This window comes from Oncorhynchus keta, chromosome 21, assembly GCF_023373465.1.
Source record: "Oncorhynchus keta strain PuntledgeMale-10-30-2019 chromosome 21, Oket_V2, whole genome shotgun sequence".
Taxonomy (NCBI): Eukaryota; Metazoa; Chordata; class Actinopteri; order Salmoniformes; family Salmonidae; genus Oncorhynchus; species Oncorhynchus keta.
The window spans coordinates 25764176-25782845 of NC_068441.1; the positions used below are offsets into that span (position 1 = coordinate 25764176).

Sequence of the window (18670 nt, forward strand, 5' to 3'; positions counted from 1 at the left end):
CGAAGTAGATATCTTAACCGACTTGCCAAAATTATAGTTTGTTAACAAGAAATTTGTGGAGTGGTTGAAAAACGAGTTTTAATGACTCCAACGTAAGTGTATGTAAACTTCCGACTTCAACTGTATGTAGGGCCATCTACTTGAAGTTCTGTCTATCTTCCCAGCAGCCTACTTGGTGTGTGATCTGCTGACTGCTCATAATTTGCAGATGTTTGTTGACACATCAACCAGGATTAAGGGGCAGGGCAATTTGTGACTGTTGTTGTTTCCGTAATCAGTGGCAGTATTGGAGGAATGGTATCTCCTCTCCTAGGCAATCAGCAATTACACTTAACAAAAATATAAACGCAACATGTAAAGTGTTGGTCCCATGTTTCATGAGCTGAAATAAACATCACAGAAATGTTTCATATGCAGAAAAAAGTGTATTTCTCTCAAATGTGGTGCACAAATTTGTTTACATCTCTGTTAGTGAGCATTTCTCATTTGCCAAGATAATCCATCCACCTGACAGGTGTGAAATATCAAGAAACAAATAAAAAAGAATGATCATTATTACACAGTTGCACCTTGTGCTGGGGGACAATAAAAGGACAATCTAAAATGTGCAGTTTTGTCACAACACCACAGATGTCTCAAATTGAGGGAGCGTGCAATTGGCATGCTGACCGCAGGAATGTCCACCAGAGCTGTTGCCAGGGAATTGAATGTTAATTTCTCAACCATAAGCCTCCAATGTTGTTTTAGAGTATTTGGCCTCACAACCGCAGCCAACGAGTAACCACGCAAGCTGGACCTCCACATCCATTTCACTGGTCACCCCCAAAGCAAACTCCTCCTTTGGCCGCCTTTCCTTACAGTTCTCTGATGCCAATGACTGGAACAAATGGCAAAAATCACTGAAGCTGGAAACTCATATCTCCCTCACTAAACTTTAAGCATCAGCTGTCAGAGCAGCTTACAGATCATTGCACCTGTACATAGCCCATCTGTAAATAGCCCATCCCCATATTGTTATTTATTTTTTTGCTCTTTTGTACCCCAGTATCTCTACTTGCACATTCATCTTATGCACATCTATCACTCCAGTGTTTAATTGCTAAATTGTAATTATTTCACCACTATGGCCCATTTATTGCCTTACCTCCCTAATCTTACTTAATTTGCACACGCTGTATATATACTTTTCTATTGTGTTATTGACTGTACCTTTGTTTATTCCATGTGTTTTTTTGTGTCACACTGCTTTGCTCTATCTTGGCCAGGTCGCAGTTGTAAACTGGCCTACCTGGTTAAATAAATAAAAACACATATATATATACATATATATATATTTCTGCAATGCAAGTAACCATTTGGCTGTACCGTTTACACCTTCTGTGGAGACCCATCCATTTTGAAAGATGAGGCCAGTGGTGTAAAGTACTTAAGTAAAAATACTTTAAAGTACTGCTTAAGTGTTTTTTTGGGGTATCTGTACTTTACGAATTATATTTTAGGGCAACTTTCCCTTTTACTTCACGACATTCCAAAATAAAATAATGTACTTTTTACTCCATAAATTTTCCCTGACACCCAAAAGTACTCGTTACATTTTGACAGGAAAATTGTCCAATTCATACACTTATCAAGAGAACATACCTGGTCATCCCAACTGCATCTGATATGGCAGACACTTTAAACACAAATGCTTTGTTTGTATTATGTCTGAGTGTTGGAGTGTGCCCCTGGCTATCCGTCAATATTTTTTGTTGTTTTTTTTAAACAAAAAATTGTGCCGCCTTTATTTATTTATACTTAAGTACATTTTAGGAATTCCATTTACTTTTGATACTTAAGTATTTTTTAAAACCAAATACTTTTAGACTTTTACTCAAGTTGTATTTTACTGGGTGACTTTTACTTGAGTTATTTTCTATTAAGGTATCTTTACTTTTACTTAAGTATGACCATTTAGTACTTTTTCCACCACTGGATGTGGATGGGGTTTATAGAATTTCTTTCACATGGCCCATCAATTTAGACAAGTGTGTCTGGGTAAGCGTAATCTAATATAAAAAAAAAAAAAGACTTTCTGTTTACCTGGAATTTTTCCTTATCGTGGCTACTACTTTAAGTCTTAAGCTTTACTACACTACTTACTGTTTAGCACATGACCTCACATGTGAATCCTTAAAGAGATGGGTGGGGCTGGCTTAACAGGGTCTGAACAATGCTGAATGGGTATGGACAAAGGAGAGGTCTCCAGTAGGTACCAAAACATTCAAAGGTCCATTTCTCGAAAGCGAGGTTAAAAATGTATCAGGTTTCAAAGCAGAATTACTTTCCCTTTGTTCCTCAAAAATGCAGTATATGATATACCATTTTGTAGCTCTGAGTCTCTACTTTTATCCAGTGTTAAAAAACATAATTTCACATATGTGCTCTTTATGGCAGAATGTTACAATTAGGTGAAATAAACTGGGTTATTCGCCACCAAGTTTCACCACTCAAAATGTATCTAATTGGTGGAAAAACCAAGTTATAAAATGACAAATAAAATGTATTGCTTAACATGCTATACCCTGAAAATTTGCTTAAAGAAATTAGATAAAGGTGAAGGTGTTTAACAGAGTTCAGCTCGACTCCTTCCTGTCCTCTTCCCAGGTTTTCCGGGCTCGTTTTCCCAGGACAAGTGGCAGAGAAGAGTCTTCCTCCTTGGAGTAGGAAGCCCGTTTCCCACTCGAGGTGTTCTCCAAAACTCTGGGGAGAGAAATTCTCAGAAGTGAGGCTAGGGCCTTTCATCATATATCAAGCCCCAGGTTAATGGAGCAGAAAGGCCAAATCACATTATTAGAAAATAATAAAGTAGAACAATGCAGGACATCTATGGAGATATTCTCTCACAGACAAACTGAACAGCAACAGCTGTCTATGAGTCCTGGTTCATGTGGTTGTTCCGGGGGAAAGAACAGAAGAACATTATGGTTATATCTCCCATCCCTATGTGGTATCCCCACTAATGATATAGCTAGATTAAAGCTCTCCTTGACAACAGTGTTTCCAGGGATGTGTGGTGATGTGTTGTGGTGATGTGATGTGTTGGTCATGGTGGTCAATGCAGTACAGTGCAGATCCAAATTGACTGTCTACGGTCACTGCAGATGGCTAATAACATAAAGGATCTGCTCTGTTCTCTTCTCACATTCCCTTGTGGCCACATACCCATGAATACAGACAGAAGGTCAACATGTGGAGGTCATGTCTCTGCAGAAGGTCACAGACCCCTCTACACTGTCAGGCTCAGTAGGGCCCTGTGGAGTGAATATAAAACATCACTACATGTAAAGCAGGGATGGGCAACTTTGATGGGAGTGGGGGCCACAGAAAAACGGAACTCATCCTGAGGGGCCGCAGTGGCTCATGGGTCTGCAGTACCCACATCCATACACCCCTCCTGCAATTCAACACATTTTGCCATGGGGCAGAGAGAAGATTTAGCAATTTTATAACGGATTTCCTGCAATTCTACACATTTTGCCATAGGGTGGAGGAAAATGTTCGCAGTTTTTAATATGATAACTTTTGATCAATGGGCCCTATCCCAGTTGGTAATTCAACCATTCTTAAAACAAGTATAGATAGCCAGACGCTGGACTAACTTACCAATCTAAAATTGTTTTGCTGACATGGACTAATTGACTGACAGCTGATGCACAACCACATTTTGAAATTGCACCTTGTGTATTCAATTATTCTAACTCTTAACAGTAAGTTATTGGTCCGCAGTTGCCCATCCCTGACGTAAAGTGTCAGCCTGGCAGGGTGCTGCAGCTCAAACAGCACGGTCTCAATAAGAACTATGGTGGCCCTTCAGGTCACCCTCCTAGGATTCTTTATTCTATTTCACCTTTATTTTAGCAGGGAGTCCAATTGAGACCAAGGCCTCTTGTTCAAGGGAGCCCTGCATGAACACAAAATATAAAATGTACAACATTCTAACAGACAACATAATAATAGCATACAATATTACAATTAATTTAAGAAGCAAAACACATTCCTCAACAATGAGGTCCTCCATTATCAACTTGAACTGCCCTAAAGGCACCAGAACATCAAGGTGCAGAGAGCTCCGCAGATCATTCCATATACAGGGCGCATGCAGATATACCTAATTCCGTAGAGATCAACCGGACATCTACAGTTACCCATCCCTGTGATCGGGTCTGCTGACACGTATGTCTGTAATTTAACATTGAAGTAAGGTATGGCGAAAGTTTGCAAAAGAGGGTTTTTATAAAGAAAGAGAACAGTGCATTGATCTACAAGACTTAAGAGGGCCAGCCTACTTTCTGATACAGAATGGAGTGGTGTCCTGAAACTGTAGCCCATAAGAAAGTGCAGTGAGTGCACTGACAAACATCCAATGGTTTCAATACAGAGCAGGCAGCATTCATATAGACAATATCACCATAATCTATAACCGGGATGAATGTCAACTGAATGTCTGTTTTTTTCGTTGCTATTTGCACCAGGCGAGTAAAAAGAAGCCTTGAATGCACAGCAAAGTTGATAATGTGAAATTTCAACTTTTAACAATATGACTAGAGACTCAACAAATACAACAAAGAGCTGCTGTTTTTATGAGTAAGTTCATGGTTGTGTTGTTATTCAGCACTGTCAACACTTTGTTCAACAGTTTTCTAAGCCATAAATGTGCATTTCGATAAGTTTGCATTGTTATTATTAGCGGCTTGTGTCTTTTTTAATATCAAGGAATATTTCCTTGATATTGGTATTGATATTGGTGCATGAGGCAGAAGTAATGCAGTGCGACTTAGGCTCGCCATGAGCTGGAAGACTGTGTCCCATTTTCTCAGCGGAGGGAGAGAGGAGGGATGGTGAGTCAGGTGGGAGGCAGCCTCACCACTGCTCTCTCCTCTGATTGACCATCAGATGCAGGCCATCAGATGTAGTCCAGTAAAAAAAGTAAACAAAAGATTATGCTCACTCAGCTGTGCCTCACAAGTATTACAACAAATGATCTAGTACCAGTGGGATCAAATACCTAAAATGTTGAAATATAAGTTCTAAATGGTATGAGAAGAACCACACTGGCAGAGAAACTCAAGCGTAGCCAATATGCAGTGAAAATGTATTGGGCCTATAGTCTACTGCACAAACCTTATCGCTACAGAAAAGTTTTATTTGGTTAATGTTGCATAGGCTTGTTTTTTTTTTGTTTAAAAGAGTGATAGATCTCTGCTTGCATTTTGACTCAGAAAAGGTTGGTGACCACTGCTATAAAGGAAGACTTTTTTTAATTCTTAACTAACTCATCAATATGCTTCTTGAAAGATAGCTTTTCTTCAATCCAGATACCCAGATATTTATAAGCCGGGACACAAACAATGTGGGCACCATCCAAAGCACATATGCAGAAACCATCAGATACATTTTAAAGCATGTTGGAAAATAATACACAGTTGAAGTCAGAGGTTAGTCATTAAAACTTGTTTTTCAACCACTCCACAAGTTTCTTGTAACAAACTATAGTTTTGGCAAGTCGCTTAGGACATCTACTTTGTGCATAACAGAAGTAAATTTTCAAACAATTGTTTACAGTCAGATGATTTCACTTATAGTTCACTGTATCACAATTCCAGTGGTCACTGTATCACAATTCCAGTGGGTCAGAAGTTTACATACACTAAGTTGACTGTGCCTTTAAACAGCTTGGAAAATTCCAGAAAACTTCTGATAGGCTAATTGGCACCAGTTGAATCAATTGGAGGTGTACCTGTGGATGTATTTCAATGCCTACCTTTAAACTCAGTGCCTCTTTGCTTGACATCATGGGAAAATCAAAAGAAATCAGCCCAAAAAATGGTAGACCTCCACACGCCTGGTTCATCCTTGTGAGCAATTTCCAAACGCCTGAAGGTACCACAATTATCTGGAAAAACAATAGTACGCAAGTATAAACACCATGGGACCACACAGCCATCATACCGCTCAGGAAGGAGAAGCGTTCTTTCTCCTAGAGATGAACGTATTTTGGTGCGAAAAGTGCAAATCAATCCCAGAACAACAGCAACGGACCTTGTGAAGATGCTGGAGGAAACAGGTACAAAAGTATCTATATCCACAGAAAAACGAGTCCTATATCGACAACCTGAAAGGCTGCAAGGAAGAAGCCACAGTGACTTCCGGCGCCGACAGAGATGGCCGCCTCGCTTCGCGTTCCTAGGAAACTATGCAGTTTTTTGTTTTTTTACGTGTTATTTCTTACATTAGTACCCCAGGTCATCTTAGGTTTCATTACATACAGTCGAGAAGAACTACTGAATATAAGATCAGCGTCAACTCACCATCAGTACGACCAAGAATATGTTTTTCGCGACGTGGATCCTGTGTTCTGCCTTACAAACAGGACAACGGAATGGATCACATGCAGCGACCCAAAAAAACGACCGAAAAAGAGGGAAACGAGGTGGTCTTCTGGTCAGACTCCGGAGACGGGCACACCGTGCACCACTCCCTAGCATTCTTCTTGCCAATGTCCAGTCTCTAGACAACAAGGTTGATGAAATCCGAGCAAGGGTAGCATTCCAAAGGGACATCAGAGACTAACGTTCTGTGCTTCACGGAAACATGGCTCACTGGAGAGATGCTATCCGAAGCGGTGCAGCCAAAGGGTTTCTCCACGCATCGCGCCGACAGAAACAAACACCTTTCTGGTAAGAAGAGGGGCGGGGGCATATGCCTTATGGCTAACGAGACATGGTGTGATGAAAGAAACATACAGGAACTCAAATCCTTCTGTTCACCTGATTTAGAATTCCTCACAATCAAATGTAGACCGCATTATCTACCAAGAGAATTCTCTTCGATTATAATCACAGCCGTATATATCCCCCCCAAGCAGACACATCGATGGCTCTGAACGAACTTTATTTAACTCTTTGCAAACTGGAAACCATTTATCCGGAGGCTGCATTCATTGTAGCTGGGGATTTTAACAAGGCTAATCTGAAAACAAGACTTCCTAAATTTTATCAGCGTATCGATTGCGCAACCAGGGGTGGAAAAACCTTGGATCATTGCTACTCTAACTTCCGCGACCCTGCCCCACCCCCCTTTCGGAAAAGCTGACCACTACTCCATTTTGCTGATCCCTGCCTACAGACAGAAACTAAAACTAGAGGCTCCCACGCTGAGGTCTGTCCAACGCTGGTCCGACCAAGCTGACTCCACACTCCAAGACTGCTTCCATCACGTGGACTGGGATATGTTTCGTATTGCGTCAGATAACAACATTGACGAATACGCTGATTCGGTGTGCGAGTTCATTAGAACGTGCGTTGAATATGTCGTTCCCATAGCAACGATTAAAACATTCCCTAACCAGAAACCGTGGATTGATGGCAGCATTCGCGTGAAACTGAAAGCGCGAACCACTGCTTTTAATCAGGGCAAGGTGTCTGGTAACATGACCGAATACAAACAGTGCAGCTATTCCCTCCGCAAGGCTATCAAACAAGCTAAGCGTCAGTACAGAGACAAAGTAGAATCTCAATTCAACGGCTCAGACACAAGAGGCATGTGGCAGGGTCTACAGTCAATCACGGACTACAGGAAGAAATCCAGCCCAGTCACGGACCAGGATGTCTTGCTCCCAGGCAGACTAAATAACTTTTTTGCCCGCTTTGAGGACAATACAGTGCCACTGACACTGCCTGCAAGAAAAACATGCGGACTCTCCTTCACTGCAGCCGACGTGAGGAAAACATTTAAACGTGTCAACCCTCGCAAGGCTGCAGGCCCAGATGGCATCCCCAGCCGCGCCCTCAGAGCATGCGCAGACCAGCTGGCCGGTGTGTTTACGGACATATTCAATCAATCCCTATACCAGTCTGCTGTTCCCACATGCTTCAAGAGGGCCACCATTGTTCCTGTTCCAAAGAAAAAGCTAAGGTAACTGAGCTAAACGACTACCGCCCCGTAGCACTCACTTCCGTCATCAAGTGCTTTGAGAGACTAGTCAAGGACCATATCACCTCCACCCTACATAACACCCTAGACCAACTCCAATTTGCTTATAGCCCCAATAGGTCCACAGACGACGCAATCGCAACCACACTGCCCTAACCCATCTGGACAAGAGGAATACCTATGTGAGAATGCTGTTCATCGACTACAACTCAGCATTTAACACCATAGTACCCTCCAAACTTGTCATCAAGCTCGAGACCCTGGGTCTTGACCCCACCCTGTGCAACTGGGTACTGTACTTCCTGACGGGCCGCCCGAGGTGGTGAGGGTAGGTAACAACATCTCCACCCTGCTGATCCTCAACACTGGGGCCCCACAAGGGTGCGTTCTGAGCCCTCTCCTGCACTCCCTGTTCGCCCACGACTGCATGGCCATGCACACCTCCAACTCAATCATCAAGTTTGCAGACAACCCTACAGTGGTAGGCTTGATTACCAACAATGACGAGACGGCCTACAGGGAGGAGGTGAGGGCCCTCGGAGTGTGGTGTCAGGAAAATAACCTCACACTCAACGTCAACAAAACTAAGGAGATGATTGTGGACTTCAGGAAACAGCAGAGGGAACACCCCCCTATCCACATCGATGGAACAGTAGTGGAGAGGGTAGCAAGTTTTAAGTTCCTCGGCATACACATCACAGACAAACTGAATTGGTCCACTCACACAGACAGCATCGTGAAGAAGGCGCAGCAGCGCCTCTTCAACCTCAGGAGGCTGAAGAAATTTGGCTTGTCACCAAAAGCACTCACAAACTTCTACAGATGCACAATCGAGAGCATCCTGGCGGGCTGTATCACCGCCTGGTACGGCAACTGCTCCGCCCTCAACCGTAAGGCTCTCCAGAGGGTAGTGAGGTCTGCACAACGCATCACCGGGGGAAACTATCTAACTAATAGTGCTGAAACCAGACCGATGGACACTAAGCTGAGTGTTTATTAAAGATTCAACATTTTTCGCTAAGCAAGGCAGTTTAGAGATTGGGTGAAAATGATTAATGTCAGAGGGGCACCACCTTGAGGAGAGGGAGCACATGAAGAGCCTTCCAGGCCCTAGGGATCACACCCGAGATACAGTCAGGTCCATAAATACTGGCGCCATTTAAAAAGATGACCAGAAATAAACACAAATACTGATCTATATTGTATGCTCAAAGAAATGAGGAAATAATATTATTTTATAATAATAAAATTGCTCAGGGAAATATATATTTTTAAATGGCGCCAGTATTTATGGACCTGATATCAGCATATCGATTGTGCAACCAGGGCTGGTAAAACCCTGGATCATTGTTATTCTAACTTCCGCGACGCATATAAGGCCCTCCCCCGCCCTACTTTCGGAAAAGTTGACCACGACTCCATTTTGTTGCTCCCAGCCTAAAGACAGAAACTAAAAGGGGAAGCTCCCGCGCTCAGGTCTGTTCAACGCTGGTTCCACCAATCTGATTCCACGCTTCAAGATAGCTTTGATCAAGTTTACTGGGATATGTTCCGCATTGTGTCAAACAACATTGACGAATACGCTGATTCAGTGAGCGAGTTTATTAGCAAGTGCATCGGCAATGTCATACCCACAGGAACTATTAAAACATTCCCAAACCAGAAATCGTGGATTGATGGCAGCATTCGCACGAAACTGAAAGTGCGAACCACTGCTTTTAATCAGGGCAAGGTGACTGGAAACATGACCAAATATGACCATGACCATGGCTGCAGGCCTAGACGGCATCCCCAGCCACGTCCTCAGAGCATGCGCAGAACAGCTGGCTGGTGTCTTTACAGACATTCAATCAATCCTTATCCCAGTCTGCTGTTCCCACATGCTTCAAGAGGGCCACCATTGTTAATGTTCCCAAGTAACTGAGCTAAACGACTCCCGCCCCGTAGCACTCACTTCCGTCATCATGAAGTGCTTTGAGAGACTAGTCAAGGACCATATCACCTCCACCCTACATAACACCCTAGACCAACTCCAATTTGCTTATAGCCCCAATAGGTCCACAGACGACGCAATCGCAACCACACTGCCCTAACCCATCTGGACAAGAGGAATACCTATGTGAGAATGCTGTTCATCGACTACAACTCAGCATTTAACACCATAGTACCCTCCAAACTTGTCATCAAGCTCGAGACCCTGGGTCTTGACCCCACCCTGTGCAACTGGGTACTGTACTTCCTGACGGGCCGCCCGAGGTGGTGAGGGTAGGTAACAACATCTCCACCCTGCTGATCCTCAACACTGGGGCCCCACAAGGGTGCGTTCTGAGCCCTCTCCTGCACTCCCTGTTCGCCCACGACTGCATGGCCATGCACACCTCCAACTCAATCATCAAGTTTGCAGACAACCCTACAGTGGTAGGCTTGATTACCAACAATGACGAGACGGCCTACAGGGAGGAGGTGAGGGCCCTCGGAGTGTGGTGTTAGGAAAATAACCTCACACTCAACGTCAACAAAACAAAGGAGATGATTGTGGACTTCAGAAACAGCAGAGGGAGCACCCCCCTATCCACATCGACGGGACCGTAGTGGAGAGGGTAGTAAGTTTTAAGTTCCTCGGCGTACACATCACGGAAAAACTGAATTGGTCCACCCACACAGACAGCGTGGTGAAGAAGGAGCAGCAGCGCCTCGTTAACCGCTGAAGAAATTTGGCTTGTAAACTTTTAGATGCACAATCTAGAGCATCCTGTTGGGCTGTATCACCGCCTGGTACAACAACTGCTCCGCCCACAACCGTAAGGCTCTCCAGAGGGTAGTGAGGTCTGCACAACGCATCACCGGGGGCAAACTACCTGCCCTCCAGGACACCTACACCACCCGGTGCCACAGGAAGGCCATAAAGATCATCAAGGACCTCAACCACCCGAGCCACTGCCTGTTCACCCCGCTATCATCCAGAAGGTGAGGTCAGTACAGGTGCATCAAAGCAGGGACCGAGACTGAAAAACAGCTTCTATCTCAAGGCCATCAGACTGTTAAAAACAGCCACCACTAACATTGAGTGGCTGCTGCCAACATACTGACTCAACTCCAGCCACTTTAATAATGTAAAAATTTATGAAAAATGTATCACCAGCCACTTCATATAATGTTTACCTACCCTACGTTACTCATCTCATATGTATATACTGTACTCTAAACCATCTACTGCATTTTGCCATCTTGATGTAATACATGTATCACTAGCCACTAAACAATGCAACTTCATATAATGTTTACATACCATACATTACTCATCTCATATGTATATACTGTACTCGATACCATCTACTGCATCTTGCCTATGCCGGTCTGTACCATCACTCATTCATATATTTTTTTGTACATATTCTTCATTCCTCTACACTTGTGTGTATAAGGTAGTTGTTGTGAAATTGTTAGGTTAGATTACTCGTTGGTTATTACTGCATTGTCGGAACTAGAAGAACAAGCATTTTGCTACACTCGCATTAACATCTGCTAACCATGTGTATGTGACAAATAAAATTTGATTTGATTTTGATTCATAGACGACGCGCATTTCCTATTGCTTTCTCCTGAAATTTCTAAACTCTCTCTTTTCTTCTCACTCTCTCTATGTCTGCTTGGCCACCAATTGCCAGGGTGACACAAAGAAACCTGAGAAACAGTCACACGATGTTCTCTCAGAGAAAAAGTGCATCAAAATTAATTAACACCAAGGGTAAGCTGGTTTTCGGGTTGACAATCTGCCCAAATCATTTTCCACCATCTCCATTTCATGTGGAATAACTGGAACAGACTGGCTAAGTAGCCCCGAGACATGGGAAAATTAAGGAAGCAGTATAGAAGAATTTTCTATGGCTTGAGGTTCACTCTTTGGCCAGCGCATGGCCAACAAGTCACACAGCCAATTATCACATCGAGCTTTGTCTGCTTGGCATCCTCGCTAGGCAGCAGAATGGATGTGCCCTGCTAATCAATGGCACCACAGAAGAGAAGTTATTATGTGCTTCCCTCCCTCTCACAGCAAATGTGTTAGAATGAAAGAGGACACTTGCCAGGAAAAAAATCTAATTAAGTTCATTTTGATTGTTGCCTCGTTATTCAATTTTTATAAGCCATCTCCAATTAAACACATTTTTACTCTTATACACCAACACACTAGAGTCGGCAGAGAGGGTCACGCCCTGACCTTAGTATTCTTGGTTTTCTTTATTATTTTGGATAGGTGACATGGGTGATTTATGTGTTTTTGTACTGTCTTTGGGTTTTGTATGTTTATGGGGTTGTTTACTATCTAGGTGTTTTGTATGTCTATGGTTATCAATCAGAGGCAGCTGTTTATAGTTGTCTCTGATTGGGAACCATATTTAGGCAGCCATATTCTTTGGGAAATTTGTGGGTTATTGTCTGTGTGTTAGTTGCCTGTGTCTGCACTTATCATATATATAGCTTCACGTTTGTTTTGTTGGTTTGTAAGTTTGTTTAAGTGTTCTTCGTCTTATTAAAGAAGATGTATTCATCTCACGCTGCGCCTTGGTCTCCTCCATTCAACGAACGTGACAGAGGGTTGACGTGCTTCTAGCTCTTAGGATACTTTGCAGTATTTAGTTTTTTTAATGTATTACAGTTAAAGTCGGAAGTTTACATACTGTGGAAGGACCACCAGAGGGCAGGCTGGGCTCATGGATAGCAGCCCAACAAGGCATTAGGTGGACGAGTGACACAATGAGAAGTGAGTAAATCAAGATTCTTCCAGTAGACCCGGAGGAACCATTCAAGAATGATGGATAACGCCCTACTACAACAATTGATCACGGCACAGCAGACAACCATAGAACTCCTGCAAGAACAGCTGAGCCGACGAGAAGAACCTAGAGTTAAGCCAAGAGCGGCTGCTCACGCCATCTTACCTCGTCTCTCCAAGGAGGATGATATTGAGAACTTCCTCAATACCTTCAAAAGGACGGCCACCTTGGAAGAGTGGCCGCCCACAGAATGGGCGAGCGCATTAGCCCCTCTTTTGACCGGGGTGGCTCAGGAAGCCTATTTTGACCTGGATTCCCGCGAAGCTGCGGACTATGGGCGACTAAAAACCGAGATCCTGTCCCGGTACCAGCTGACTGCCAGAGATAGGTCTGTAAAGTTCCATCAATGGACCTATACAGCTGATCAACCCGTCCGTGCCCAGATCTTCGCATTAATACGACTGACGAAACAGTGGCTAGAACCTGGAAAGGGAGTAGGACATGTGATAGAGACTCTCGTAGTGGACAAGATATTGAGAGAATTACCCAGTGACTTAAAAAGGGTTGTGGGGCAAGCCAACCCGTTGTCACCCGACGACATAGCCCAGGCGGTGGAAACATATCGGTCTACAGGGGAGTTGTTAAAAAGTGACAAGGAGGAACGGAAGGAGTCTTCCAATCCCGTACCACGACTCACCCCGGCGCTCCCGTCACCGAAACGTCCAATCCCCCCCCAGAGGTGGGAGAAGTCAGCCACCACACAGCAGGGTCGGTGTTATAAATGTCAGTCTCCCAACCATTATGCCCCACAATGTCCTAGCAAGGATGAGCCCATGGTCACGGAGTCATCACTGCCTACCCCCACACATCCCGTTTTGAGGGGGCAGGATCAACACTGTTGGTTAGCAGAGATAGCCTCAGAGATTCCGGTGCGAGTCGAAGGACAAGATGTGGTAGCTATTCTCGACTCGGGAAGTATGGTTACGTTCGTAGAGGAGCGGATGGTGACCTCCGCAACACTGCTACCAGACAAAGCAGCCGTATCCTGTATCCATGGAGACACCCACTATTACCCCACTGTGAATCTGCTTATTCTCACTCCAAAAGGAAGGTGTACAGTCAGGGCAGGGAAAGTGCCGCAGCTGAAGGTGCCATTATTGATCGGGAGAGACTGTCCCCTATATAAGGAGCTTCGGCAGATGACGTTATGCACGGGAAGAAGGGGGACAGGAAAGAGAAAATCCAAGCCCGAGGTAGTAGTCCTACAAGGAGACGTAGCCGTGTCCTCGTCCTCTGCAGCAGAGGAAGAAATAGCGACCCAACGTTTACGACAGATATTCCAGGAAACCACCGATGAAGACACATGTGAAGGGCTATACACAACGCAGGAAGGAAGGAGCAACCAGGCGCTAAGGGATATATTTGAAGCTCCATCCGAGGAGGGAACCTGGAAGGGATTCTCCTCAGTCACCCCTGATGGGGATGTGGAACAACCTCCACATCCCTCTACCGAGGTCGACCTGCCCCAGGAATTAAAGTGACAGTTCGGCACCTCGCAGCATAGAGACCCAGACCTAAGGGAGGCCATGAGGAAGGTGAAGGTGATCGACGGGAGGAACGTCGACGGATCAGGTGAGCCCCCTCTTCCTTACTATGCAATCAGGCGGGGTCTCTTATACTGGGTCGTACGACGAAGGGGGGAAAACCAGGAATTACTAATGGTGCCTAAGCCATACAGGGATACAGTTCTACAGTTAGCCCATTCCCACATCCTAGGAGGACACCTGGCACGAGACAAGACTATTGACAGAATCATGCAGAGATTCTATTGGCCCCGGCTCACCCGGGATGTGGCCAGGTATTGTAGGACGTGTGATCAATGTCAACGTACAGCCCCATGGCCACACCTACGTAACCCTTTGATTCCTCTCCCCATCATAGAGACTCCCTTTGAACGCATAGCTATGGAACTCGTAGGACCCCTCCCAAAATCCGCCAGAGGACACGAGTACATCCTAGTGGTTATAGATTACGCTACCAAGTTCCCGGAGGCCATACCCCTGCGTAACATGTCGTCAAAGGGAATTGCCAAGGAGTTATTCCTGATGTTCTCGTGTGGGCCTCCCCAAGACGATCTTAACCAATCAGGGAACCCCGTTCATGTCCCGGTTGATGAAGGACTTGTGTCGGTTATATCAGGTTCAACAGATACGTACAAGCATATTCCACCCTCAAACAGACGGGTTGTGTCAACGCTTGAACAAAACGATTAATAGCATGTTGATAAGAGTGGTGTCCCGAGACGGGAAAAACTGGGACATGCTTCTCCCACACCTAATGTTTGCCCTGCGAGAAGTACCCCAGGCATCCACTGGATTCTCTCCGTTTGAATTGCTCTATGGCAGACCCTGTCGAGGAATCCTCGACTTAGCCAAGGAAACCTGGGAGACCCAACCATGCCCCTTCCGATCCACAATAGAACATGTTACCCTGATGAGAGACCGCCTGTCAGCAGTGTGGCCCATAGTCAAGGAGCATATGGAGAAGGCCCAAAGGACCCAAGGCCGAGCCTATGATAAGTCGGGAACAGAGGTATGCGACCGTAGAGAAAGAGGCCTTAGCCATCAAGTGGGCCCTCGATTATCTCCGGTACTACCTACTGGGTCGGAGGTTTGCATTAGTTACTGACCATGCGCCCCTCATGGCTGGTAAGAGAAACAATAACAACAGAATAGCCAGATGGTTTTTGTCTTTACAACCGTTCTCTTTCCATGTCATCCACAAAGCCGGATCGAGGAACGGGAATGCAGACGCGCTGTCCCGACGCGACCAAGACGGTGCGTCTGGCGCCCGACCCTCCGGTTCGGTCCTGGGGGGGAAGGTATGTGGAAGGACCACCAGAGGGCAGGCTGGGCTCATGGATAGTAGCCCAACAAGGCATGGGAGACAAGGTAACCAGAGGCAATTAAGCACAGCTGACGGTACTAATGACATACTCTCCTTCCCCTATAAGAGAGAGAATGGAACCAGCAGAGAGAGGTGGAAACTATCTCTGGAAGATGGCCACCGAGAGAGAGGAGCTATCCAGGAAGAACCACTAAGACGGTGACAATCCTGTGACTTTTTGTTGTAGTTTAAAGATAAGCCTATTGTGTCCCTGTTTCATCTGGAGAAGAAGATGTATGTTGTTCCTTGGAAGATTTTCATTGATTATGTTGAAGTGTTTGTGTTGACCAAATGCCCTCAATAGAGAACTGTGTTCAATCAAGAAAACCTACTCCTGACTCGTTTATTCCACCTTCCCGCTTTAGAGTGACGCCCAATTACTTGGTCCGCTCACAATACACTTAGGTTGGAGTCATTTTTCAACCACCTCAGAAATTTCTTGTTAACAAATTATAGTTTTGGCAGGTTGGTTAGGACATCTACTTTGTGTATGACACAACATTTTTCTAACAATTGTTTACAGAAAGATTATTTCACTTACAATTCACTCGATCACAATTCCAGTGGGTCAGAGGTTCATACACTTAGTTGACTGTGCCTTTAAACAGCTTGGATAATTCCAGAAAATGATGTCATGGCTTTAGACGCTTCTGATAGGCTAATTGACCTCATTTGAGTCAATTGGAGGCGTCCCTGTGGATGTATTATTTCAAGGCCTACCTTCAATCTCAGTGCCTCTTTGCTTGACATCATGGGAAAATCAAAAGAAATCAGTCAAGACATCAGAAAAAAATTCTAGACCTCCACAAGTCATCATTGGGAGCAATTTACAAACGCCTGAAGGTACCACGTTCATCTGTACTCTGACGTAGAAGTCCATCACTGGCCGCGGGCAGCATTTGTTACTTTAACGCACGCACACATTCATCACTCCTCCATTATCAGATAAGTTAAGAATGTGGGTCGACACACAAGTCAAGTTCTCTGTCTTAGTACATACATTTCACACTTACAGTGCCTTGCGAAAGTATTCGGCCCCCTTGAACTTTGCGACCTTTTGCCACATTTCAGGCTTCAAACATAAAGATATAAAACTATTTTTTTGTGAAGAATCAACAACAAGTGGGACACAATCATGAAGTGGAACGACATTTATTGGATATTTCAAACTTTAACAAAACAAAAACAGAAAAATTGGGCGTGCAAAATTATTCAGCCCCTTTACTTTCAGTGCAGCAAACTCTCTCCAGAAGTTCAGTGAGGATCTCTGAATGATCCAATGTTGACCTAAATGACTAATGATGATAAATACAATCCACCTGTGTGTAATCAAGTCTCCGTATAAATGCACCTGCACTGTGATAGTCTCAGAGGTCCGTGAAAAGCGCAGAGAGCATCATGAAGAACAAGGAACACACCAGGCAGGTCCGAGATACTGTTGTGAAGAAGTTTAAAGCCGGATTTGGATACAAAAAGATTTCCCAAGCTTTAAACATCCCAAGGAGCACTGTGCAAGCGATAATATTGAAATGGAAGGAGTATCAGACCACTGCAAATCTACCAAGACCTGGTCGTCCCTCTAAACTTTCAGCTCATACAAGGAGAAGACTGATCAGAGATGCAGCCAAGAGGCCCATGATCACTCTGGATGAACTGCAGAGATCTACAGCTGAGGTGGGAGACTCTGTCCATAGGACAACAATCAGTCGTATATTGCACAAATCTGGCCTTTATGGAAGAGTGGCAAGAAGAAAGCCATTTCTTAAAGATATCCATAAAAAGTGTTGTTTAAAGTTTGCCACAAGCCACCTGGGAGACACACCAAACATGTGGAAGAAGGTGCTCTGGTCAGATGAAACCAAAATGGATTTTTTTGGCAACAATGCAAAACGTTATGTTTGGCGTAAAAGCAACACAGCGCATCACCCTGAACACACCATCCCCACTGTCAAACATGGTGGTGGCAGCATCATGGTTTGGGCCTGCTTTTCTTCAGCAGGGACAGGGAAGATGGTTAAAATTGATGGGAAGATGGATGGAGCCAAATACAGGACCATTCTGGAAGAAAACCTGATGGAATCTTCAAAAGACCTGAGACTGGGATGGAGATTGGTCTTCCAACAAGACAATGATCCAAAACATGAAGCAAAATCTACAGTGGAATGGTTAAAAAATAAACATATCCAGGTGTTAGAATGGCCAAGTCAAAATCCAGACCTGAATCCAATCGAGAATCTGTGGAAAGAACTGAAAACTGCTGTTCACAAATGCTCTCCATCCAACCTCACTGAGCTCGAGCTGTTTTGCAAGGAGGAATGGGAAAAAATGTCAGTCTCTCGATGTGCAAAACTGAGAGACATACCCCAAGCGTCTTGCAGCTGTAATCGCAGCAGAAGGTGGCACTACAAAGTAGTAACTTAAGGGGGCTGAATAATTTTGCACGCCCAATTTTTCAGTTTTTGAAATGTTAAAAAAGTTTGAAATATCCAATAAATGTCGTTCCACTTCATGATTGTGTCCCACTTGTTGTTGATTCTTCACAAAAAAATAGTTTATATTTTTATATTTGAAGCCTGAAATGTGGCAAAAGGTCGCAAAGTTCAAGGGGGCCGAATACTTTCGCAAGGCACTGTATGTCAGTATTCATATTTAATATAAGCAATATTTATTATACTTATCAATGTTGTGGATGAGAGTGTTTGTTTGTTCTGTTCCTCTCTCTGTCCATCTCTGTAGCTTCCGGGTATGCTGGATAAGGACCCGGGCTAAGGGAATTGGGCTGACTTTGTAGTGCCTGTCCCAAATGGCTCATTAATGTAAATGAGAATATTGAAAGACACTGTCAGTAGTGATGTAATTCTGTAAATGTTAAGTTGTGATTTTGTTTCACAAACGTGTTGCAATGTATATACTTTAGTATGTTTAGTTAAATGGAAAATGTAGGTTTGTATAGGTAATTGCTTAATTAATTAGTG

At 44.2% G+C, this 18670-nt stretch overlaps 1 protein-coding gene across 4 annotated transcripts in view; it reads right to left on the reverse strand.

Moving 5' to 3' along the window:
* Positions 1 to 405: 405 nt before the first annotated feature.
* LOC118400338 (E3 ubiquitin-protein ligase RAD18-like) overlaps positions 406 to 18670 on the reverse strand; it is a 107723-nt gene continuing 89458 nt past the window's right edge. For 2 of the 4 annotated variants that reach the window (XM_035797057.2, XM_035797056.2), the window contains one exon: positions 406 to 2742. In XM_035797057.2, the coding sequence (XP_035652950.1) occupies positions 2616 to 2742 (127 nt within the window). In that variant the 3' untranslated portion in view covers positions 406 to 2615. Of the gene's footprint in view, positions 2743 to 3204; positions 3294 to 3889; positions 3944 to 18670 lie in introns of all 4 variants that reach the window. The other 2 variants (XR_004828999.2, XM_052473576.1) reach the window with 2 other exon arrangements.